At 41.6% G+C, this 24,831-nt stretch overlaps 1 protein-coding gene across 1 annotated transcript; it reads right to left on the reverse strand.

Annotated features, from left to right (window-relative positions):
• Positions 1–9,748: 9,748 nt before the first annotated feature.
• On the reverse strand, positions 9,749–23,160 carry LOC125457401 (heat shock protein beta-7-like). The gene is made up of 3 exons (XM_048541560.2): positions 22,857–23,160; positions 14,068–14,213; positions 9,749–11,038 (listed from the first exon to the last, which is right to left on the reverse strand). The coding sequence occupies exons 1-3, from the start codon at positions 23,050–23,052 to the stop codon at positions 10,853–10,855; spliced, it is 528 nt and encodes a 175-aa protein (XP_048397517.1). The 5' UTR covers positions 23,053–23,160; the 3' UTR covers positions 9,749–10,852.
• Positions 23,161–24,831: the final 1,671 nt, after the last annotated feature.

Consider the following 24,831-nt stretch of genomic DNA (forward strand, 5'->3'; position numbering starts at 1 on the left):
ATAATGGAGAATGTTGATTATGTGGAGAATACAACTTTACTGATTGAATAAAAGAAAAAAACTGTGGGTGCTGGAGATTTGAAACAAAAACAGAAATTGTTGGAGAAATTCAACAGGTCGAGTAGCATCTGTGGGGAGAAAACAGAGTTAATGTTTTGATTCTATTAATACTTCAACAGAATTGAATTATCTGTTTAAAAATATGAGAAATAGGGGCTGGAATAGACCAAATGGACCACTGAATCTGCTTTGGGATTTAACACAATCACAAATGATTTCCTGCCTCAACTCCTGCCTTTCCCTCGCCCCAAACTCTCTAATCCTCGAAAGATCAATATCTGTCCATCTCAGCAGCGAACATACTCAAAACCAACAACCTGCTGGGGAGAGAATTCTAAAGAATCTCAACCCTCTGAATGAAGAAATTTGTTTTCATTTCAGTCCCAAATGTTTCAGCCCATATCCTGAGGACTCATTCTAGGTCCTTCAGCCAGGGGACAATGTTTCAACACCCATACTGTCAAATGCCTTTAGAATCTTGTGTGCTTTTTAAGGTCACCTCTCATTTTTCTAAACTATGAAATGCATCAGGCCAGTTTATTTGATCCTTCCTCATTGGCCAACTCTCTCACTGAGGGTCTTCACTGTCTCCGTGGTAAATATAGGTTTCTTTAGATATGGGGCCCAATACAGCAAATGCCCTCTCCAGTTGTGATTTCACCAAAACCCTACACAACTGTAGTATGGCTTTGTTTACTTTTGTATATCAGGCCCTTGCAATAAAAGCTGATATGTCATTTGCCTTTCTAATAGCTTGCAGTAGCTAGATGCTAATTTCTGTGCTCCTTGTACTAGTATATCTAAGTCTCTCTATACATCAACATCTAAAAGTATAATGCCCTTTTTAAAACAAATGCCTTCGCAGACATCACCAAAGTGAATAACTTCTCAGTTCCCCACATCACAGTCTATCTAGCACCTTGTTATCAACTCATGAATGATGTCTATACCTAGATGTGAGTTTGCTCGCTGAGCTGGAAGGTTAGTTTTCAGACGTTTCGTCACCATTCTAGGTAACATCATCAGTGAGCCTCCGACGAGGCAGGCACCAGTGAAACCCAATGTGTAGGTCAGAGTAGATAACTGGCAGCTTCAACTTCTTGCCTGCTCTGAACAGCATCCATCTTGTGTTCAGTCAAACAGTAGCCCAGAATTCACTCAGTTACATGCACCCTTCATCTATGGACATTAGCATCTGGCAGTTGCCAACCACTCACAATCATCACAGAACTTTCCAATACCCTGTGCAGTGCCAACAGACACTGAGAATGCTGCAGCAGAGACTTTTGCACAAGTGGAAAGGACCCAGCTCACGGATTGGACCAGTTGCATTTCAGGACTGCTTGCTCATGTATCACCTGTCTGGATGTTTGCACCATCCATGCTTTGGCAGGAGCCAGCAGCCATCTCTCAAAATCTTAGGGGAGTAGCCTTCACTAAAATCCGTGGAGACACCCATCAGTCAGGGGGGCCCAGTACAATCAGTCAAGGGTAGTCTCTGATATCTGGCCATGGCCAGGTGTCCAGACAGGGCATTCTTAGTCAGGATGGTCTGTACCTCTGCAGTCGAGGAGTGGGTCTTGTCTATGGCGGAGGTTTTGGAGAATAGAGTTCACACAAATGAGTTGTAAAGCTACCAATCAGGAGTCTGGGCACTTTTCATCAGAGGGTGGACCATGGTCAGTCCGTCGTCACTATCTACAGAAACTAAAGGGACAAGAAGCTGTGAAAATGGGGGAAGATGGGTCAAGGGTGGCCATTGCTCTGAGAATGACACTTGGAAAGTTAGTCTTTAGGACTGAGCGCTGTAGGCTAAGGCAATGCGGTGGTGACAGATGTGATAGCATCTGTAAAGGGGGTGTTACAGTAATAATGACTGGGAAGGGAGTCATGCAGGTGGAGACTTCATTCAGGTGTATGTCCACATGTGGCATGGTCACCTTATATGCTAAGGGCTGAGGTGGGTGGTATGGTGGGCAGGTGCCATTTCAACTCCCCCTCCCCTGGGTGACATGTCCATCCTGGGCCTCCTCCAGTGTCACAATGATGCCACCAGCAAACTGGAGGAGCAGCGCCTCATATTCTGCCTTGGGAGCCTACAACCCAATGGCCAAATGTGGATTTTACCAGTTTCAAAATCTTCCCACCCACAGCCTCATCTCATGACCAACTCCCCCTCTCATCCATGCCTCCTTGACCTGACCATCTTCTCTCCCAGCTATCTGCTCCTCCCACCTCACTGACCAATCCCCACTACTCCCTACCCGCACTCAACTATTACCATCCCACCTACCTTCCCCAGCTCCACCAGTCCTCTCTCTATTTATTTCAGAGCTCCTTTCCCCCTCCCTATTTCTGAAGGAGGGTCACGAACCGAAAAGTCAACCCACCTGCTCCTCTGATGCTGCTGGCCTGCTGCGTTCCTCCTGCTCCACACTGAATTATCTCTTAGGTCTATCAGCATATGTCTTTTACAGAACACAGTACAGAAGGTATATTTACAGCAGATGAGCGTTTACATAAATTGTCTTGAAATAGTTTTCACCAAACTTGATGCCAATAGAGGTTTCTGGCAAATGCCATTAGACAAGCCGTCATTATTGCTTCCTACTTCTATTGCTGCATTTAAGAAATTTTGCTCCTTTTCTGCCATTTGGGATCATCTCAACCCCAAAGATGTTCCAATGGTCTATATTCAATATTTTACAAGGTTTAGGAGGAGTCATATATCATATGGATGTTGTATTGAACTATGGAGAGATGATCAAATAACACAAGCAGAAGGTCAATATTGAAATGCCAGTATGCAATAGGTGTATTCTGAAAACCAGTGTGAATTTTCCAAACAATTTATTTGCTTCTTGGGACATATCATCAACAAGGTTGGAATAATGCCAGAGTTGCTGGAAATGAAGGCTTTTAAGAAGTTATACTTCAAAAATTGTCATGACCTACAAAGATTTCTTGGTATGGTGAATTAGTTGGCAATATGTTTGCCTCATTTGGCAGTATTCAGTGAACCCTTTAAGGGAACTTCTCAAGAAGCCACAAGGATCATCCTGGGACCGACATCAGGAGGACACTTACCAAAAGGTCAATAGTATTCTGACATCCACAGATATCCTGGTTCACCACAATCCATCTTTCTCAATGATCATAACTGCAGACTCTTCAGCTCCAAGCATAGGGGCAATGATCTTTCAGGAGCAAGTAGATGGCTGGCCAAACTAGTATTTTATCCTTCCGAAGCATTGACAGGCACAGAGACACATTGGTCAATTATAGAGAAGGAGGTTGCTGTGGTCACATGAGCATGTGAAAGATTTTCAGACTACTTCCTTGGTCTGAACATGCTCATGCAGCTGAAACATAAAGCGATGGCCTCCCAATTGGATAAGAAACAGTGGGCAAGGAGGACACCATGGGTACAAATGTTCCAACTCTGACTCATGAGGTTTGTCTATGAGACAAAATATGTGCGGAGCACACATCAGGTGATGGTGAATGTGCTGTTCTGAAATGACTATAGACAGCCTTACAATGCATGACAAGGAATTTGTTGGAGAAATCAAATTCTATACTCAGGTCACAGGCTATATTGGCCAGCGAACAAAACAAGTTCAATAAAATACCACAGGAACAAATGAAGGTCAGAGAGAATGTGTCAAATGTTGGCCAAACCAAAGGTCCAGCAGGTTCCCCATAAAGATCCATCAGAAATTCAGTTATAGATGGCTTGATGAGAGACTGCTCATTCACCTAAACTGCAGCAAGCTAGTCAAGACATCCAGAGATTACCAAGTGAAGAGCAAGGGCTCGATCATCTTTGGAGTGGCCCAGGATCTCAAAGGAGACCGAGAACCTAGTAGCTGACTGTAAAACTGATACTGGCTGAGGAGTGAAGCCATTGATTCCCCATAATGTCCCCACTGGAACAAAGGGGAACAAATCAGTTTATGTTTGATGAATGGTTTCCTTATTGCTGTTGACCATTTTCCTCAGTGGAATGAGGTGAAAAAATTACATGTTACCACTGCTTTGGCAGTTTTTAGGAAATGATCACTGTATATGGAACACTATATGGCGTGTCAAGCAGTGGATCACTGTTTACTGACAAACCTTTCAGCCAATTTGCAGCTCATCCTAGATTTGAACATGGGATACCCACAATGAAATGAGGAAATGGAACATCAGGTCCAGACAAGCAATCAGTAGCATTTACAGCAGAAGGCGAGAGGAGGAACACAAGATAAGCAATCAGTCAGCAGCACTTAGTGAAACAGGTGAGTTGAGACACAGAGGCAGTCAGTCAATCTTTTGTTAAATATTTTTATACCCCATCCAAGAGTTTTGGGTCCAGATAAACTGGTCAGGGAGAGATGTCTTTGGGCTAGAGTAACGTTCCAGCATTTTTTTTTGCACGTTAATATTAAATATTATAATTCATAATAATCAGAGATCTACCAAATATATGTTATTTAAAAAAATTGATACACTCTATCGCCTAAGGCTAGTTAGTTTACTCCACATGCTTCCCTGCACGTGTTTCTGTTTGCCAATCCAACTAACTCCACCCACACTGTGCTATTTATGCCTAGTGGAGCAGCTCCATGACATCATTGCAAGGTTGCTTCAGAGTCCAAGAACACTTACATAACACCACTTCCAAAGTTTTCCTTTGCTGTCATTAATATTTACACACTTTGTCAAAGGATTACTTAGAATGTTTTCTTCTATGGCATTTACAGAACATTTTTCCCTTATATCTCCAACCCCTCCCCAAGTTTTTGACTTGATCAAATTGTGTTGATAGGTGACTCAGGAAGGTGTATGACAAAGTATAGAAACATACAAGGTAAATTTAACAAGCTCTCTTTTTCTCTGTTGGCCTCCCTTAGATCAGAGATTTAATAAATCTAAGATAACAAGGTGTAGAGCTGGATGAACACGGCAGGCCAAACAGCATCTTAGGAGCACAAAAGCAGATGTTTTGGGCCTAGACCCTTCATCAGAAATGGGGGAGGGGGAGAGGGAACTGAAATAAATAGGGAGACAGATGCTGCTTGGCCTGCTGTGTTCATCCAGCTCTACACTTTGTTATCTCGAATTCTCCAGCATCTGCAGTGCCTATTATCTCTGATACAATTTAAACTCACTGCGAAACTTCTTCTAGGGATGCCTAACCTGAAGAAGTTACCGTCTTCCCTCCAGGCAAACTTCAGGGGATCTCTCTCCCACTGCAACTCTCCTGTATCCATCCTTGATCCGCCTCACCCCCTCTCTCTATTTATTTCAGAACCCTCTCCCTCTCCCCCATTTCTGATTTCCTCAATCTAGTTGTGTTACCACAGACCCTGAACCATGGAGTGTGGAGAAGATAGTGGAACTTTGTGGTACACCATGGCAATGCATAATTTTGTTTCTGCTCAGCAGGCAGTTCTTGCAGTCAGGAAGACGGATGGATAGGCTGGAGCAATGAAATGAGGTGATAGCTGTTGCAAAAGATATGTCCTTCGATGCATCTAAAAAGTACATTGGGGCTGCCCAGGCAATAGTATCCTTTCTACGAAAGGTCCCTTATCCAGACTGGTTGTTATGTTCCAAAGTAGGTGATGCTCTGTGTGGTGGCGTTTATTATACTTCTTTGCCTGCCTACTCCAGAGTTGCCATTCCTTCTGGAAGTGATCTGGGTTGCTCTATTATTGTCCCTCGGAACCAAGTTCCTCAGTAATGTAAGAAGTTTCATTTGTGCTCCATTAGTAGTTCACATCATGTCATCTTGTTATCTGTGAGTGTAAGATTAACAATCTGAGAAAACATGAATTGTAAAACATATACTTCCTGAAGCTCTAAGGACCTTTGGTATTATACGAAATAAATATCCATTTTCTCTGGAATTCAGGTGGAAGAACATTGCCAATTGTCAATAACCTTTCAGAGAATGCTCTGTCAAATCTTCCGTGTGTTTATTTCACAGCTGGTTGAAAATAGCGTGCCATGTATACATTCAAGATTATTGGATCAATCAGTTCTGCTGAATGAGAAAGAAAAAAATCTTATTCTATTTCTTGACATCAGTAAATGTTTTCCCAAGCACAACTGGAGGGATTTATTTGAATTCTTTGGTAATTTTCAGAAACATGTAAACCAGGCAGCACAATCATTAATCAGACCCACATTTTATCCAAGAAAACTGTTATGTTTACCTGTATTACAATCATGTCTATACTTAAATGTGGTCTAACAGTAAAGCACTTCAACATGGGAAAATAGGAAAGATGATGTATGATATGAATACAAGTTTTAGTTGTCACTTTACACTCTTGACTATAATTAGACATCATTGTTGATGATTTCTTCTTCCCAGTTTACAATTTACTCTACTTGCAATGTTAAGTGAAATGTATAGATACTTCAGTGTGCTTAGCATTCTCGGCTCTTGCTGTTTTGTTTAAAGATGAAACATCTCCCAAATGACATTGTACAAATCTCAAGGATTCCTAAACCTAAACTTATGAAGTGGGGTCAGAGCCCTATGAGAGTTGATATTTTGGAATTGTGACTCTAAGGCAGCAATGATCACCAGGGAGACCTGACCAAATTATATAACTATGCTCCTCTCTGACAGATCTCCACTCTCATAGTTCTCACTGGGAAACCTTGACCAAGATACTGTCATAAACTAACCTGAAAGGGTTTAATCATTATTATTTATATTCAACATACACTTACTTCTGTGATGAAAGATTTATGATTTAATACATTTATTAAACATATATATTATTTTTGTGGTTTGGATTTCAAGCCAGTGGCATATGGTGTTGGTTATGTTTGTGAAGGGTCTTAAAAATAAACAAGGTCAGAGAGTCCTTTCTGAAACATCAGAATAATTCATTATTTGTTACAGAGTAGGTAACTGAAAAGCCCCTGCAGTGTTGATACAGTGGGTGTTAATGGGTAGAGCGGAGCAGGGGAGTGAACATTGAAAGGCAGTGCTTGGTCTTGGTTCAGAGTAATCAATTATTGATTTTAGCTTAGAAAAAATGAAAGCATTTCGGGCAGATTAAAGTGGACATGGCAACAGCTTCTCTCCTAAAAAAATCAGTATAGGACAATTTAGTAAAAGTACAGAGATAACAAGGTGCAGAGCTGAATGAAAACAGCTGGCCAAGTAGCATCAGAGGAGCAGGAAGGCTGACATTTTGAGCCTCGACCCTTCTTCAGAAATGGGGGACCAGAAGAGGGTTCTGAAATAAATAGGGAGAGAGGAGGAGGTGGATAGAAGATGCATAAAGGAGAAGAGAGGTGGAGAGGAGGCAGACAGGTCAAAGAGGCGGGGATGGAACCAGTAAAGGTGAGTGTAGGCGGAGAGTTAGGGAGGACGGACAGGTCAAGGGGGCGGGATGAGGTTAATAGGTAGAAGATGGGGGTGTGGCTTGAGGTGGGAGGAGGGGATAGGTGGCAGGAAGGACAGGTTAGGAAGGCGGGAACAGCTGAGCTGATTTTGGGATGCGGTAGGGGGAGGGGAGATTTTGAAGCTTGTGAAGTCCACATAGATACCACTGATACTGCTGAAACCAAGCGGACGCTTGGGGACCACTTTGCGGAACACCTATGCTCAGTATTTGCGTAGAAATTGCAGATTATTAACTCATTGAAAAAGTCCATGTAAGAAAGGTGTCACTACTCACAGAAGTGGGGAGAAGCAGTAATGTTATATCTAAAGATTTCATACAAAAGGGTTATTTCTCTGGATCTGAATCACTGTAAAGTGGTGGTGTTGGGTTATAGAGAAGACTGTTTTATTGTGATTTTAAGTTCTTTCAAATAATGTTCTGTCCTCAGTTTTTTTATCCCTTGTAGGATTTGGGTGCCATTAGCTTTGCCAAAATTTATTGCCGGTGAGAAGCTGGGGATGAGTTGTCTTTCTGAATTGATGTAGTCCATTTGTTGTAGACAGACCCACAATATTGCTGGGGAGGGGGTTTCAGGATATTGATCCAGTGACAGTAAAGGAATGGAGATACATTTCCAAATCAGAATAGTGAGTGGCTTAGAAAGAAACTTACAAGCGATGGTATTCTCATGTGTATCTATTGATCTTTAGATGGTAGTAGTCATGTTTTTAGAAGATATTGTCTAAACGGTCTTGGTGAATTTATGCTGTGGATCTTGTACATGGTACATTCTGCTGCTATTGGGTGTCAGTGGTAGAGGGAGTGAATGTTTGAAGATAAGTGAGCTACTTTGTCCTGGATGGTGTCAAGCTTCTTGAGTGTTGTTGGAACTGCACTCATCCAGGCAAGCCGACAGTATTCCATCACACCCTTCCGAGACCCAAAATGTTAACTTTGTTTTCTCCTTCACAGATGCTGCCAGACCTGCTGAACTTTTCCAGCAACTTTGTTTTCGTTCCTGATTTACAGCATCCACAGTTCTTATGGTTTTACTTAGTATTCCATCACACTCGTGTCTTAGCCCCTTGTAGATGGTGGGTAGGTTTTGGGGAGACAGGAATTGCATTATTTACAGTGGGATTCCTAACCTCTAAGCTGCTTTTGTAGTCATAGTATTTATATGGTTATGCCAGTTTCCGGTCACTGTTAACCCCCAGAATGTTGATATTGGGAGATTTCAGTAATGGTAATGCCTTTGAGAGCCAAGGATGATGGTTAGATATGAAAGGGAAGTTGGAGATTGACTTTGCTGGGCATTTGTGTTGAATGACTGTTATTTGCCACTTAACAGCCCAAATTCAATATTGTCCAGATCTTGCTGCACTTGAACATGGATTGCTTTAATAACCGATGAATTGTGAATGGTGATGAATGTTGTACAGACATCCGCGAACCTCCCCACTTCTGACCTTACAATGAAGGGGAGGTCATTTATGAAACAGCTGAAGATGGTGGGGTCTAATTCAATCAACCGCAACCTGATGTCAAGGGCTGGTACTCTCACCTCACCTCTAAAATTCAGCTCTTTTGTCCATGTTTGAATCAAGACTGTAATGTCAGAATTGAGTGACCCATGGGGAACCCAAACTGAACATTAGTGAACAAGTAAGCAAGTTCTGCTTGATTATACTGTCAATAAACCCTTATATCCCTTTACTGATGGTTGAGAGTAGACTAAGGAGGCGATAATTGCCTGGGTTTGATTAGTCCTGAGTTTTATATACAGGACATACCTGGGAAATTTTCCGCATTGTTGGGTAAATGCCAGTATTGTGGCTGTACTCGAACAGCTTGTCTCTTGGTGTGGCAAATTCTGAAGCACAGTTGTCAGTATTATTGTCAGAACTTTTGTTATATCGAATGCCTCCAGCTGTTTCTCGATATCAAGTGGAGTTAATTGAATTTACTTGGTTTGTTTTATTTTGTACATTTCCTTTTGTAAAAGCAACTGATGTTTTATTGCTGAAGAAAACCTGCAGCCTCGTGTACCGATGTTTCAGTGAATGACCACCAGAAAAAAAAACAATGTATCATTTGGAGAATTGACCTGTCCAGTAGTGGGATCAAAACACTTCTTACAGGTGACTTCAGCCAATGCAGGAACTAAACACATGCTGGTGCTACCTTTTCACCTCACCTGAGGCTTGGTGACTGTCAGATTGAACTTACATACAGTCGGCTTTCTCTAATGAGGCAGCAACTTAAAGGCTTCAGGGACAACATTGATTGAAATAACTCCATAGTGGCTATTATCCTGTCACCAAGTCATGCTTTATTTAAACATAGAAGGTCCTTGACAATAGTCCGGCTTCCTCACAGCCAGCTCTCAGAGTGAACAGAACCTCTGAGACTCTCTTTTATGTCTGACAACCAGCGCTCCCTGATTGGACCAGATTACCAGCCCATTCATGGAATTCCTATGTTGTCCAGCTGACTGAGCTTGTTACAATCACTTTTCATCTTCACTTACTATAAGATGTAACACAGCCACCTTAGAAATGTGCCCTCATTTAGGAAATTGTTATTTCTTTCTATGCTGAATTGTGATTTCATTCATTTTTACTAAATTTATATTGGTTGAATATGTTGCTATTAATATATTTTTCCTACATTGAGAATGGCCAATGTTAATCCATTCCTAATAAAATTGGCAAAGCAGATTTCTCCACATCTGCCAGAGAGTTAAACAACCTCCAAACATGAAGTTATCTGTTAGTATGAGAACCAGAGTCTTAGCAGTTTTGAAAATTTACTTTCATTGCTGGGAAACCCCAGAATCCAATTACTGATAGATAGTGAACACACATCTTAATGAGAATAAAGCCTTTCTCTCCGTGCTCCATAAATTCAAAATACAATCAATACTGGTTCAAGACAGGGACCTTATCCCATTACTATCAGGCTGCTGAATGATGATTGTCTGTGTATGATTTTGATCATTTTTCACCACATTGATTGTAGATATGTTAAAAAAATAAATCTACAGTAGAGAAGGGAATTGAAATGAAATTGTGGTGTTTAACTTTTCTGATCATAAATGTAATTAGCAAAAGCCATAACCAGTACACACCTTTCAGTGACAAAATAAATGACTTCCCTGCAACATTAGCAAAATTACTACAGTCAAAGTGCAATTAGCTTTTAGAATCCATTATTTTCTCCCGCAGAAGAAATATATGCCTGTATCTATTGAATTAAGTACATATCCTTAGAAGCATTATGAAATTACTAAAATAAAATCTGCAACATTTGTATATGAACATTCGTCATCGTTTTAATTAATGTTGATGAGGTAGCACGGTGAATACAGTGCCACAAAGCCAAGGTATCTATATCTACGGCTTAACTTCACTTCTATAAACTGGCTGAGATGATTCTGCTTGATTTAGTTGACTCCTCCTAATATTGATGATCAGAATGCCAACATCAGTCAGTGAACAGCTCACGGACATTGGGTCCATATCTTCAGGGAGCTGTCTCTTCTGAGTGAAAGTGTTTAGAATTGTTCCATCTTCAGCCACCTGTAATCAAGAAAAACAAACAGCCCATGAGATGACAGCCGCAAACATTTCTTCTCGAAAACAAACAGGTTTATTTTAACAAATGATAATTTTATGTAATAATCATTAACGTTCATTCAGATGCTTTTAAGTTTTTTTAGAATAATGTAGTAAACCTACATGAGAAGTAATGACTCTTATTGGTTCAAAAACAGTTTATCACTTGGCTGAGTGTGAAATTAACATTGAACTGAATTTATTTTGAACCATTGAAAAATGACATTTTTGCTGTGAAGTTATATTTTACTTTGTTCAGCTTTGTGTTGCAAGAATAATAATGCTTGGACACTACAAGTGCAGTCAATGGCATATAGATGGATTAAATGAGTAAGCTAAAATTTGGCAGATGGATCAATGTTGGGCAAAATAAGATTGACTTTGCTTTAATTTCTGTTTTTCTATTCTTTCCGCAAAGCGTTGGATAAACTCAATAATCTGGTAGCATCTGTTGAGGTAGAAATAAAATTAATATTTTGAGTCCAAAGCAAATCTTCTTTGAACTGAAGGGAGCTAGGAAAAGAAAAGTTTTTATGTTGTTGAAAAAAAGAGTAAAATGAATGCTAATGGTAATAGCAACATGGATGAAAAGGAGAAGTTAACAGCTGAAACCAGGTGAGAGTAAAACCATGCAAATAAGACTTGGAAAGGGTGTAATCAAAATGAAGAACAGAGTTCATGGTCTGAAGTTATTGAACTCTGTGTTGAGTCCCAAAGACTGTAGAGTGCTTTCCATCTACATTCCCTCGATTTCCTTTATAACACATTAGTCCACTCTTCTGCCACTCCAAACAACTCTTCAGTCCCCATGACACCTTCCCATGCAGTCACAGAAGATATAACAGTTGCTCTTTTACCAGCTCATGATCTAAAGCCCCAAGTACACTTCCCAGGGATAGCAGCAATTTACCCGTATGTTTTCCAATCTCAGCTGTCATAGTTGCTGTTCACAATGCAATATCTTTTGCCTTGGTGAAACCAAAAGCAGACTGGCTGACTGAGGAACAACACACTCTTCATGAGAATGATAGTTGATTGTTATTTCAATATTCCAACTATCATTTCTGTCTTTACCAGTTATACTTAGGCATCTTATAGCTTTCAGGACTTAACTTAGAATTCAGCAACTTCTATCTCCCCATTTTGAATACACTTGCACTTCTTGAGCCACGATGAACTCCCACTCGCACCCATGTATCTTGTTTGCATATCTTTCTTTTCAGCAGAACTGACATGTTTTCTCATCTTAACAGCTACTGTTCATCTACAGCCTTTCTGTGTCACCAGCAGCACTAACTTTGTACTTTGCTCAAAGCACACACAACTGTTCCACTTGCTCATCCTTTAGGCCTCCCCACTTTTTGCAAAAGCATAATAGCTATCACTTTTCCAGCCCTCTTCACTTCCAAAGATTAAGCCATATCGGACTTGAAACATTAAGTTTATTTCTCTACAGATGCTGCCAGACCTGGGTTTGGGTTTCTTCAGCATTTTGTCTTTATTTCATATCTCCAGCATAAGCAGTACTTTGCTTTTATAGAAAACAAATATTATTTAAATGGAGAGGGAGTGCAGAGGATCTACATAAATCACAAAAGGTTAGCAGGCAAACAGAATATTGACTGTCATTGCAAAGTGAACAGAGCAGAAAAGTAAGGAAGCCTTGCTCCAATAGAACAGAGAATTGATGAGATTGCATCTCGAGCAGTGTACAGATCTGTCCTCCCAATTAGGTACGGATATAACCTGCATTGGAAGCAGTTCAGAGAAGGTTGAATAAGCTGATTCCTTCCGCACACGTATTGTCTTTTATGGAGAGCAGATTAGTCAGTATTTATTGGAATTTACAGGGACAAAAGTGATAGTATGGGAAGATTCTGAAGCGACTCCATCTCATAATGGAATTTAGGAATAGAGGAATGCCTTAAAAACAAGGCCTCTCATTTAAGAGGAAGAGGAAGTGGATGCTTGTTTTCTTTCAGCGTGTCATAATTGCTTTACCTGTGCTTTAAAATAATGCTACCTGCACACAGAACTCCCAGTCTGGAGTATCTTGGCCTGCAAATGGCTGCTTATGTAGAGTCCCTAAGATTGCTTGTCGTTTATCCCTAAAGTTCTTCAGCTCCTCATATGTCGTGACGTTTTATTTATGTAGTAGGTAATCATCAAGCGCAGCTCTCTAGTCTAAGATCTCGCTCTTCACATATTCATTCCAGATTGGTGTCTTCTTTGTACTGTGTCAGATGATCAGTATATCCTAATGGTTTACATAAACCTCATTACACCACCATTGGTCTTTGGAATGCCCTTCCACAGAAACCAATAGAAGCAGGTTATTAAATATATTGAAAGGCTAAGTTCGAGGTTTGTAGTCACCAAGGAAATAAGGGGTTATGGAAGGGAGAGGTGGATGGAAAGTGGAGGTGAGGCTTTGCAGTGCAATCTCAATGGACTGACAGGGGTACATGGGCTCCTATTATGGTGAAGTTTCATCAGCTGTGAATATTTACAAACACCAACTTCAGGATATCAAAGTCCAAATCAAAAGCATTGCAGTTTTTAACTCTTTCTCTACTCCTCATGAAGAGTTGGCGACATAAATTTCATTTGTCTTGCATTTTGTAAGCTCTTCATTTCAGTGTTCCAGTCATAAGTAGGCATCTTTCGGTTCACTCTTCCTTTGTGACCTGTACAGAGTATTTATCCTGCAGATTGTATAGCTGCTAGTTCTGTTTTTTATCGACCATAAATACAAATAAAGTTCTACATTTAAAAGGTATGTTTTCTGATACAATGCAAAAATAGTCTGTTGATTGCATATGTAAACAAATAGGTTTTTCTTCCTCATGTGAACTGTTATTTTTGAACGTTTACTTTTAAAATTTACACATGCAAATCCATACGTAGCTACATACAAATTTATAAATACATACAAAATGTGTGAATTGTGCAAACTTAATTAGGAGAATGCAAAAAAGTGTAATCATTTGGACCTTTTCTGCTTTGATGACAACGTGGTAATTGTACATTGTTACAATAACTTCTTCCGGGTCAAACTGACTGACATCAGCTGTTACTTGATAAATATCTCCAACAGTTCTGACATTGCCAAGACTTCCTGGACGACCAGACACTGGAGCTGTAGTGTTTTTAAAAAAAAATTGAAATGCAAAGAGGAAGAGGGAAGAATTAAATACCAAATATTCTTGAAATACTCAGCAGGTCTGGCAGCATCTGTGGAAAGAGAAAGAACAGAGTTAATAGAGTGAATTTTCTTGGCCTAACAGATGAGACTTATGCCATTAAAAAAAAGTTGCCCAACAGAGTATTCAAGCATCTGACGTAATCACAGCCATGGAGTCAAACCTTTCATAGATGGTGTCGCAAACATCATCATTACTACCCCTGGTATGTCCTGTCCCACCTGCAGGACAAGCTCACCAACAAGGAATGCCAATTTGTATAAAGTCAGGCAGGAGATCTTAATGTTTCACAGCATCAGGTCAAACATGGAGCAGAAAACCTGCTGCCGATTGCCACCCAGCATCCTCCCTGAGCAGCTGAATCAGCGCTGCATGTTGAACAAGGATGGCAAGGGCAAAGAATGAATTCTTGTGGCCAGAATTCTATGTTTATCACCAAGAATGGCTCAGAGCACTATTACCAAATTAGTTGGTTAATCCTACAGGACATGCGTTCCCCACTGAGCATACAGCAAGTGCTGCAGAAACCAACACTCTTAGAATCAGATTCACCAGAGAGGAGGAGAAGAACAAACAGCTCCCATTCCTGGACATCATGGTAGAGTGCAGGACAAATGGAGAATTCCTAACAAAGGCAGACAGGAAAGTACTGACACTGACCAAGTACTGAATTTCAAAAGCAACCACCCTAACACACACAAAGTTGTGTGAGAATATTATTTAACAAGACAACAACACACTGCAGCAGCACAGAGCTATGTTGAGAAGAAGAGCCCTCTTCCAGGTATTCAAAGACAATGGATACCCAAAAAACTGGGTCAGAAGATACCTATTACACGAATGGCACCTGGAGATACTACATGCCCCTAAACAATCACCACACTACCTTACATCAGGAACACATCTGAACTGACCATAAGACTTCTATGACCACTGGTCATCTGAGTGACACATAAACCTACATGTGTGAAAAACTATAGTGCTCATAGCTTTTGGCATCTAGGTCGCTGAATGTGCGGCAACAGGAAGCTGGCCCTGAGTTGTCAATGGAATAGTCAATTCTCCAGGTTACAAAGGCTACAATGAGACACTCAACAGCTTACATTATAATTAAGACATGTTTTACATTTCTGGGAAATAATCTTGAGTAGTCTCTGACATTTCTGGAATTTTATGTAGACTAAACAATTTCATGCAGTATAAAATCTTCCAATAAGTCACAACTTTCTACACTCCAAGTGGAATTTTCCCCTCTACTGAATGTTGCAAATGATGGCAAGAAAGTTGGGGAAATAGTCAAAACAAAAAATACCAATTATCAAGGCAGAGAAAAGTTTTCCCCTCAATCTTAAAAATGGCAACTGCAGAATCTTTCTGCTAATTAACAATTATCTTATTTCCCTGAATTCACATCTTATTAAAGTTCAACTCACCTTATTTATACCCACTTCCAATTCTCTTCTCCTTCCCAGTAAAACTAGGCAGCGCCAGTCCCTGAAACATGTAAAAATCAGAGCAGGTAGCTGGCGCTGCAGCTCTTACGGTGTCACCATCATGTGAAGGATTCTTCACAACAATGTCCCTCTGCATTCCATGGTCACTATCCTCCTCAATCATTTGTCAATGCAAGTTGGCATCGACAATCCACCAAACTCACCACTAAAGCCTGGGGCAGTTGTGGCCAAGGCACAGTGGGGAAAGTCTGCCATCTAAGGTCTTTCTGCTAAAGTATAATGAGGGTCCATTCAGTTCAGTCAAACTCTTGTTACCTCAAAATGAACATAGTTTCCTGCATAAGTGCCTTTGTTTCTGCAACTGTAAAGAAGCTCTGAAAATGTCAAATTTCCAATGTTTTGTCTGTTTTCTCCATTCTGAAAAGACTGCACAGAACTGATTTACAACTTCTGTTGCCGAAAAACTTATCTATAAATACACAATATATATTTTTGAAATAAAAAATACATCAGACTCATTAGATCATGTCTGCTTTTGATCAAACATTCATACCACTTCAGCCTTTGAGGACTTTACTTTGGACCTCAGGGACACTTATGACGTGCATGCTTCTGTCATCCATTTTGTGCAGAGTCACATGTATCTGCACAAGATCCTGGCTCTTAGCTTTGTTAGCACTCTCTCTGTTTACTGCTTACTGTTTACTCTATGCTTCACAGTATGCTTCTTATGCATTTATTCGCTGACTTTAGCACTGATTTGCAGGCTGCCTGTGACTCACATTGTTTTCACAGCACACAGGGTCCGTACTGCTCAGTTACAGGCTACCAGTCAACCCTCTCTGTAGAGCAGAGGGTGAGGTAGGTGGATTGTGATGGCAGAGAACACTGAACAGTCAATGGAGGAGGATAAGCTGCTGTCCGGCAACAATGCTACATTAACGGAATACCTGGAGTAATGTGCCAACAGTTTGTGTGGCAAATAGATCACCATTTGCTTGAAGCACATGCAGTGTGAAAGTCAAAGAAGGTTGGGAGGGTGGGCTGGCCTTAGTGGGGTGAGGAGGCCTAGTATCAGTCAAGCCATTACATCAATCAAGCCATTACATCAATCAAGTATGAGTGATAATGGGAACTGCAGATGCTGGAGAATCCAAGATAACAAAGTGTGGAGCTGGATGAACACAGCAGGCTAAGCAGCATCTCAGGAGCACAAAAGTTGACGTTTCGGGCCTAGACCCTTCATCAGAGAGGGGGATGGGGAGAGGGAACTGGAATAAATAGGGAGAGAGGGGGAGGCGGACCGAAGATGGAGAGAAAAGAAGATAGGTAGAGAGGAGAGTATAGGTGAGGAGGTAGGGAGGGGATAGGTAAGCCCAGGGAAGATGGACAGGTCAAGGAGGCAGGATGAGGTGGTAGGTAGGAACCCGTGGGAATCCACTTGGGAACCCTGCAGCCCAATGGTATCTTCTGCTTGGGAACTCTGCAGCCCAATGGTATCTTCCGCTTGGGAACCCTGCAGCCCAATGGTATCAATGTGGACTTCACAAGCTTCAAAATCTCCCCTTCCCCCACTGCATCCCAAAACCAGCCCAGCTCGTCCCCTCCCCCCACTGCATCCCAAAACCAGCCCAGCCAGTCTCTGTGTCCCTAGCCTGTTCTTCCTCTCACCCATCCCTTCCTCCCACCTCAAGCCGCACCTCCATTTCCTACCTACCGCCTCATCCCGCCTCCTTGATCTGTCCAACTTCCCTGGACTGACCTATCCCCTCCCAACCTCCTCACCTATACTCTCCTCTCTACCTATCTTGTTGTCTCTCCAAATTCGGTCCGCCTCCCCCTCTCTCCCTATTTATTCCAGTTCCCTCTCCCCATCCCCCTCTGTGATGAACGGTCTAGGCCCGAAACAGCAACTTTGTGCTCCTGAGATGCTGCTTGGCCTGCTGTGTTCATCCAGCTCCACACTTTGTTATCTTACATCAATCAATTAGCTCTTCTGATTCCAGTTCAGGCACTTGGCCACGGTCAGTCAGATAGTCCTATCAAAGTAAAGAGACATGTGTACTTGCAGTCTGGGTTTGGGTCAGTCCTGGAGTTTAGGTCAGGGGTCATTCCATGGAGATTTGTAGGAATTGGGCAGCTCAATTCTGGCCATGAGCTTCATTGCACTGCGTCTATGAAGGAATGGTTACATTGATTGGAGGCGACTGGAGATAATAAGGTGGAACCTCAGGGAATGGGAGGGGACTGAGTGTCCTCCACATTGGTCAAGAGGTGTAGAGCCAACAGGGCATGGGAATCTGCAAAGTCATGGATTTGAAGAAAATCTAGGGTACATTGGTACATAAAGAGATACAACAGAAACCAGGGGAGGCTGTTTGGTCTTTCATTGGAGACAAGACACAAGAACAGTAATATAAAAAGGAAACAGGAAGAGGTGATAGATGCAGTGGGAGGCGTTTTGTGGAACTTGTACATCACAGATAGAGCCTGCATGTCACTCTCAGTGAAATGAAGTTGAAACTTTGCCACATCAGAACAAAACCTAACTGCACTAAATGGCTGACAGCATGTGCAAAGTGAGCAAGTTCAATTACTGCTTTATTAGTCAGAGCCACATTAAAACTCTGGGAATTAGAGGCTTTTTTAGGGACAGATTATGCCTCCACTGATTCACTCATCTGGCTTTAATTTGCATTGTATCCACAGATCACTGATTGTCCAGGAATGCATATTAAAATTTATGGCTTCAAGCACTTATGATCATTGCACTGTGTGTTCTAATTGACCCCTTGTCTTGCCAGTGAACCAACTGTAATAAGAACAACATACTTAAAAGCGGAAATTGAAGAACTCATTTCGCAACCATATTCCATAACAAACACTAGAAGACAACACTTTGCAGCTGTCAGATTCATATGCTGAGCTATATGTAAGTAAGGACAGGGTCCGGTGATGCAGAAGGGAGCTCATTTATTTAGGGTTGAAGAGGGGGGGAAGCTATGACAGCTTACTCATAGAATTCTGCTTGCAATGTTGCATGAAAACGTTGGGTATGCAAGTTACGATTGGACAAAGTCATGTACCTCATAGCTCCTTACCAGGGAATGTCAATGACTTGTTTAGGAAGGCTCCATGCCACAATGAAGGCAAAACATGAAGCTTCATTGTCACAGATGAGAGCACACAGGAGGTCCTTCAATAAAAATCGCATTATCCTCCTGACATTCCACACAGATTAGCTAGTCATGGTTCTCAGGACAGCGTCATGGCTGGGGTCATTGTGGCCTTGGTGTAACGGTAAAGATAACATAGAAGGAGACAGTGATTATTACTTCATCAGCAAGAACCTCCTGCACAGTCTCCAGAAGGAGAGAAGATCATCCAAGCACGTGGAGCTGCATGCTGTGACCCTGAATCTGTAGAACTCACTGTCATTTGCTCCAACCTTTGAAAGAAAATACAGGGGCCATTAAGGCTGTTCCAGTCCATTTGTGTCATCTGCTGGATGAGGGGCAGAAAGACTGGGTGGCAATCCCATCCCAATAGCCATCAGGGTCACAGCTCTCCTGAATTTTTGTCTCAAGGAGCAGCTAGGGGCCTATACAGCATCTCACAAACCACCATTCGTGTACGCATCTAGGATGCCACTATTTTCTCAAAGTACAGCTATTCATATCCTTCCCCTGTGAAATGGAGGATGCAGTAGCCAAGGCAGTGGAATTCTCCACAATGTTAGCTTTCCCTCGGCACAGGGTATTAGTGACCACAGCCACATTTGGAGAGCACCCTATCACCAACAACCTGCAAAGTTCAGCAACAGAAAAGGTTTCCCTTCCATCAAAGTTCTAATTATGTGGGACCATCAAAACCAAATTGTGGAGGTCTGCCGGGTATCCTGGGAGCCGCCCTTAAGAATACACCCTAGAAATTCAAAGGGTCCTGAATCTCTCCAAGATTCTTGATCTGTGTAAGGATGTATACTGAGATTCTAGTGTTACCCCTTCTAAAACATGCTACATGATAACTTTAAAAATCCCTCAGACTAAACACAAAAGTACAATGCTGCTCATGTTTCAACCAAGGCGATAGTGCAACTGACCGTAGGCCACTTTAAAATGAGGCTTTGATGTTAAGGCCATCCTGGTAGATCCTTGCACTATAGCATGGGTTCCCACATTATTGTGGCATGCTGTGTCCTTCGCAATTAGTTTATTTTATTTAATTGTGGGTCATGAACATCGCTGGCTGGACCAGAATTTATTGCCTGTCCCTACTTGCCCTTGAGAAGTTAATGGTGAACTGCTACCTTGAAATACTGCAGTCCACATGCTGTAGATTGACCCTATGATTCTATGATCGTCAACACCCTTAAGGAGAGAATTCCACGATTTTGACCCAGCAAGTGAAGGAACAGTGATATATTTCCAAGCCAGGGGAGGGTAAATGGCTTGGAAGGGAACTTGCAGGTGGTGGTGTTCCCATGTATCTGCAGCCCTTGTCCTTCTAGATGGAAGTGATTGGTGGTTTGCATTGGTGCTTTCTAAGGGTCTAAGGAGTTGAAGCCAACAAAGTGTGGGTGGAATGACTAGACGAGGATGAAGCTAGGGCTCACACAGATGTGACTCAATCGTGTCCAACAGCAAAAATTATAGACACTATAGACTTTTTAAACAGTGTTAGTGAAGACATATTTACAAGATAAAATGATATTTATAGTGATGTTTCCCCTATACCAACAATGTATCACTAGGTTTCTCCTTCTTCATCATCTGACTATGTCGAGTTGCTGGCCCACCTTCCACTGTCAGAATGGAGGTAGCCTGTTCTGTGCTGGCCCAGGCTTTTTAAAGAATGTCCTCCCCTGATACAAGCATGCCCTCCTCATCTTGAACTGCTACAGGCTTTAGGATGCTACCAGGGCATTTCTGGAGTCTCCTGAGTGGCCTGTGTTACTCCTTCAGCCTATGAGTGCCTATTTGCACCTTGCTATCTCCCCAAAAGGAAGGGGAGCCTACGGTGAGGTTAAAGTCCATCAGCCCTCTTGCCTTGCCATTGATTCTGAGCATCTATGACCAGAGTCATGGAGTGCAGGTCTGTATGCGTATCTGGAACACAGAATAATGGTCCTGTGTCTCTAGGATGTTTGCCAACCTGCCCATGGAGACAGTCAGATGTACACATGCTGATGCCAGCTCCAGACTCCTTCATCCTCTAATCTAGGTTACTGAATGCCTCAGATAAACCTACCTGGTATGCATTTTGATGGAACCATTAATGGTCATGTCTGGGGGCTCACCTTGTACCAGAGGCTGGGCTGGTATCCGGTCTCTGGCAACCTTCACAGTTTGTCAGGGCCTGGGATGTTTCCTCCTCAATCTGGCTGCAGAGATATGTCAGTGATGTGTTCACCAGATTGTGCTCCCAAATCTAATCTGGAAAGTGTACGCATCAAGGTGAAAGTCTTTGAGCTGGGGTGGGAGGTTGTGTAAGGTGAAAGTCTTACTGATGCCTGCTTTGAGGGTTTAGTGGCTTCCTCCTCAGAGGTAAAGGTGAAACAGAGGATCTCTGGCACTGGCTCCTTTGCAGATCTTAACTGGGTATTACAGGTGCCAGTGTAGAAGAGGGGCTGAAGCTTGTGTAGATGAATAATGAGTGAGAGAGAGTGCAACAGAGCACAATGAAGCTGATTGGGCCATTGACGTCTCTCTGTTACCACGAGTCATTCTTCCTCTTCTCCAGCCAAATCTAGAACATTCCTTTTGTAGGTAGAAGTGAGCTCGATGGTGGTCACCCTACCCCCACTACTCTTGATCTGATCATGGGATTTATGAAAGTGGACAAAGGGAGAGATTAAGTACCAAAACCTGAAACCACTAGGAGAGTTCAGCAAGTCTGGCAGTATCTGTTCAGAGAAATCAAGAGGTAATATATCATCAGGTCAAGCGTCCCTTCCTCAGAAAGGACTACGTACACTGGAAGTTGATGGAAGAATTGTTATTGGTGATGCAGGAGCAGGAGAGTTGGTGAGGTTTCTCCACTGACTGAGTAGGAAGCACAGAGAGCAGGCAGGGTCAGTAGTTTAGAACGATGAGGTGGATGTGAATTCTTGAGTGAACATTATGCCTGTAATAGTGATAGTTGTAGTTATGAGCTTTGCTGAGATGTATGCGCACCGCCAGCATTAGTGAGAGCTCTGGCCTTGTTGAGTGCAATATAGCAGTGATAACACGGTACAGTTACCCTGCAGTTACAGAAGAATCTTGACCTTTATCTTGTGCTGCTAGGCATCCTAATTCATCCAGGACATAGCACTGACCATGAAGCTGCTATTCGAGTTCAGGCTGGCTGGAACGCTTGGTGTAGCCTCATATGACAGTCAGCTTGAAAAGGACTGCCCTCCCTTCCCCCACCCCATGCACCAAGACATTTAGGTCCCTGCCTGTGAAGAGGACAACAAGCTTTGTTCCTGAATGTTGAAGCTCCAGCACCACAGTGCCACGAGTGGGTGTGTGTGCTGCCCAGTTCTGAATATGGCACCAGGATCCTGCAGGGTGAAAGGTCCCACCAATGGCAATGCTTCTGCTTCACCAACAAGACATGCAATTCCTTGAGAAATGTGCCCAAGAAACCCATTGCAAAATTAAAGGTCAAGTGTGGAAGACTGCTTGAAGAGAGCCACTGAGCAATGAAACTCCCCCAATCACATTGACTGAAACTAGGAAATTCCATCCATGGTGCCCTGATGCAATTTATTCCTGATATAATTTGAATTTACACAAAAACAGGAGCGGAAATAAATAATGAAATAATAATTTGCTGCAAGAAACATTTCTCTTGATCATGGTTAAAACTGTTTATTTAAACAGTACTTGGCACGCTGCGAAATTTGAACAATCCTTTTTTGTCATCTGGTAAAAATTGGTAGTTAACATGCTTCCCTCTTATAGTAATGATATTTTAATAGATGTAACAATGGGAGGTAGAATTTATTTTAATTTGATAGATTCTTTAAAATTAAGTAGTTTTAATTCAATTGTTACAAAGTAAATGCCAGTGATCTGAAAATTTTATGATACGTCCAAAAGAAAAATCAAAGCACATTAGAAACATTAAAAGCTAAACCTGAGTATCCAAAGGACTCGTTCCGTGGTCTTGAGAAGTGTCCATTTCTGAAGGATGGAGATTTTTCTACTTCATCTTCAAATAAATTGCGTGCAGCGTTTAGGTATTGGTCGAAGCAGGGATCACCCGAGGATTGTCGCCTGTAGTTGCTGTAAAGCTCAGATCTGAAAGTGGAGGAAGAACTAACAGATGACATCGTTTCTGAAGCAGTGTTACAAGTACAGAGTCCGAGTAATGGATAGTCAGCACGGACAGTAATGCAAAGTTGTACAATCCTTCGCTTTCCAAAGCTTAAGAAGGAACACTTGATAGTAATTCTTCAGTCATTTCCATATATAGAAACTATTAATAGTCTCCAATACAAATAAGCATAAAGATACAAGTCAATTATGATAACAAAGAAAAATGAATGGTGTTCATGGAATGCAAGATAGGACAGCTTTTTATGTTATCAGCAAAATGTTGTTGAAAGAACAGTCTACAAAATTTCAGTAGAGGAACCATAATCAGAAACTGTTGATTTTTTTTTCAAAATAAACGTTGAGGAAAATGTTTACCCTCTGATTAGAATTTATATATTTTTGTGAGGAGTGGGGGTTTGTCGCAGTAGAAGAACTGGGAATATTGCTCAGTGTTGAAAGGAGTTGGGTATAAAAAGCTTTACAAGTACAAGTGCATCATTATTACTGAAATTAAAGTATGAGATCACAATACAATCATAGCTAATGTGTATCATAGCATCAAATAGCAGGACTTTCTGAGAAATTGTATGATACACAAATATTAAAAAAGGAACAAGGCAGCTGAGTAACAAAAATGTTTAAAATAAAATAATTGGATTGAGAGTGCTCATTATTTTTGTTTTGTAAATGCTTTCCTTCTAAGTTTTGCAGCAAAATATGTTGCATGTTAAGAAATAAAGTACTGAGATCGCTAATCAAATTGAGGTAACATTGGGTATGTGCAAATAAATGTCCAAGTTTTCTTCCATGCAGAATTCAACAACTGGAAATAATGATTCACCATTACCATACTATTTTGACAGGAGACTTACTGCACACTTTTGCACACGTGCCTTATCTCATTAACTCAACCAGACCAGAACCATATACTAGAAGAGTACTTTTGTCACTAACTGACAAATGTGAATGTATTATCCATCCGCTTGGTGTATTGATGTTGATACGTTGTACTTCCCAAAATAAATATTTTAATACTCTATTATTTCATAAGTGCATACTGTTTTTACTTCTCTGTTGAATCTCCTTTGCTCATGTTGAGTCAGAGGTTTCTTCTTAAAACAAAAAGAGAAATATTACGCCAAACAAAGTAACAGGAAGCTGATCGTTTGGTTATCTCCCCATCCCCCAGCTTTAAATAAACTTTTAAATCTTTATGTAAATGTGGTAAAAGGGGAAAGGCTTCAAAATCTGAAGGACAAAAGGACTTGGGAGCCCTAGTTCAGGATTGTCTAAAGGTAAGCTTGCACATTCAGTTGGCCACTAGGAAGGCAAATTCAATGTTAGCATTCATTTCAATAGGGTGAGAATTCAAGAGCAGAAATGTACACTGAGGCTGTCAAAGGCTCTGACCAGACCACATTTGAAATATTGAGAGTAGTTTTGGGCCCTGTACCTAAGGAAGGACATCCTAGCATTGGAAGGGGTCCAGAGGAGATTTACAAGAATGATCCTGGAAGTGAGGGGGTTTGTCATGAGGATTGGTTGTGGGCTGCATGTCTGTATTTGGTGGAGTTTAGAAAGGTTGGGGGGGGCGCGGTGAGGCGAGGAAAGAATCTCATTGAAACTTACAGAATGCTGAGAGGCCTGGATAGAGTGGACGTGGAGAAGTTGTTTCCACTAGGAGAAGTGACTCGAACCAGAGAGCACAATCTCAGAGTGAAGGGACAACCCTTTGGAACTGAGATGACAACCCAAAGAGTTGTTAATCTATGGAATTCAATGCTGCGGAAAGC

The sequence above is a fragment of the Stegostoma tigrinum genome, chromosome 14 (assembly GCF_030684315.1).
Source record: "Stegostoma tigrinum isolate sSteTig4 chromosome 14, sSteTig4.hap1, whole genome shotgun sequence".
In the NCBI taxonomy this organism is placed as follows: Eukaryota; Metazoa; Chordata; class Chondrichthyes; order Orectolobiformes; family Stegostomatidae; genus Stegostoma; species Stegostoma tigrinum.

Excerpts from the sequence above, each read along its gene's own strand:
- LOC125457401 (XM_048541560.2), bottom strand. The coding sequence starts at position 23,052 with ATGTCATCTGTTAGTTCTTCCTCCACTTTCAGATCTGAGCTTTACAGC. Across the intron at positions 14,214-22,856 it reads CGAGTCCTTTGGATACTCAG|CTCCAGTGTCTGGTCGTCCA; the intron begins GTTTAGCTTTTA and ends AAAACACTACAG. Across the intron at positions 11,039-14,067 it reads TTGTCATCAAAGCAGAAAAG|GTGGCTGAAGATGGAACAAT; the intron begins GTCCAAATGATT and ends TCTTGATTACAG.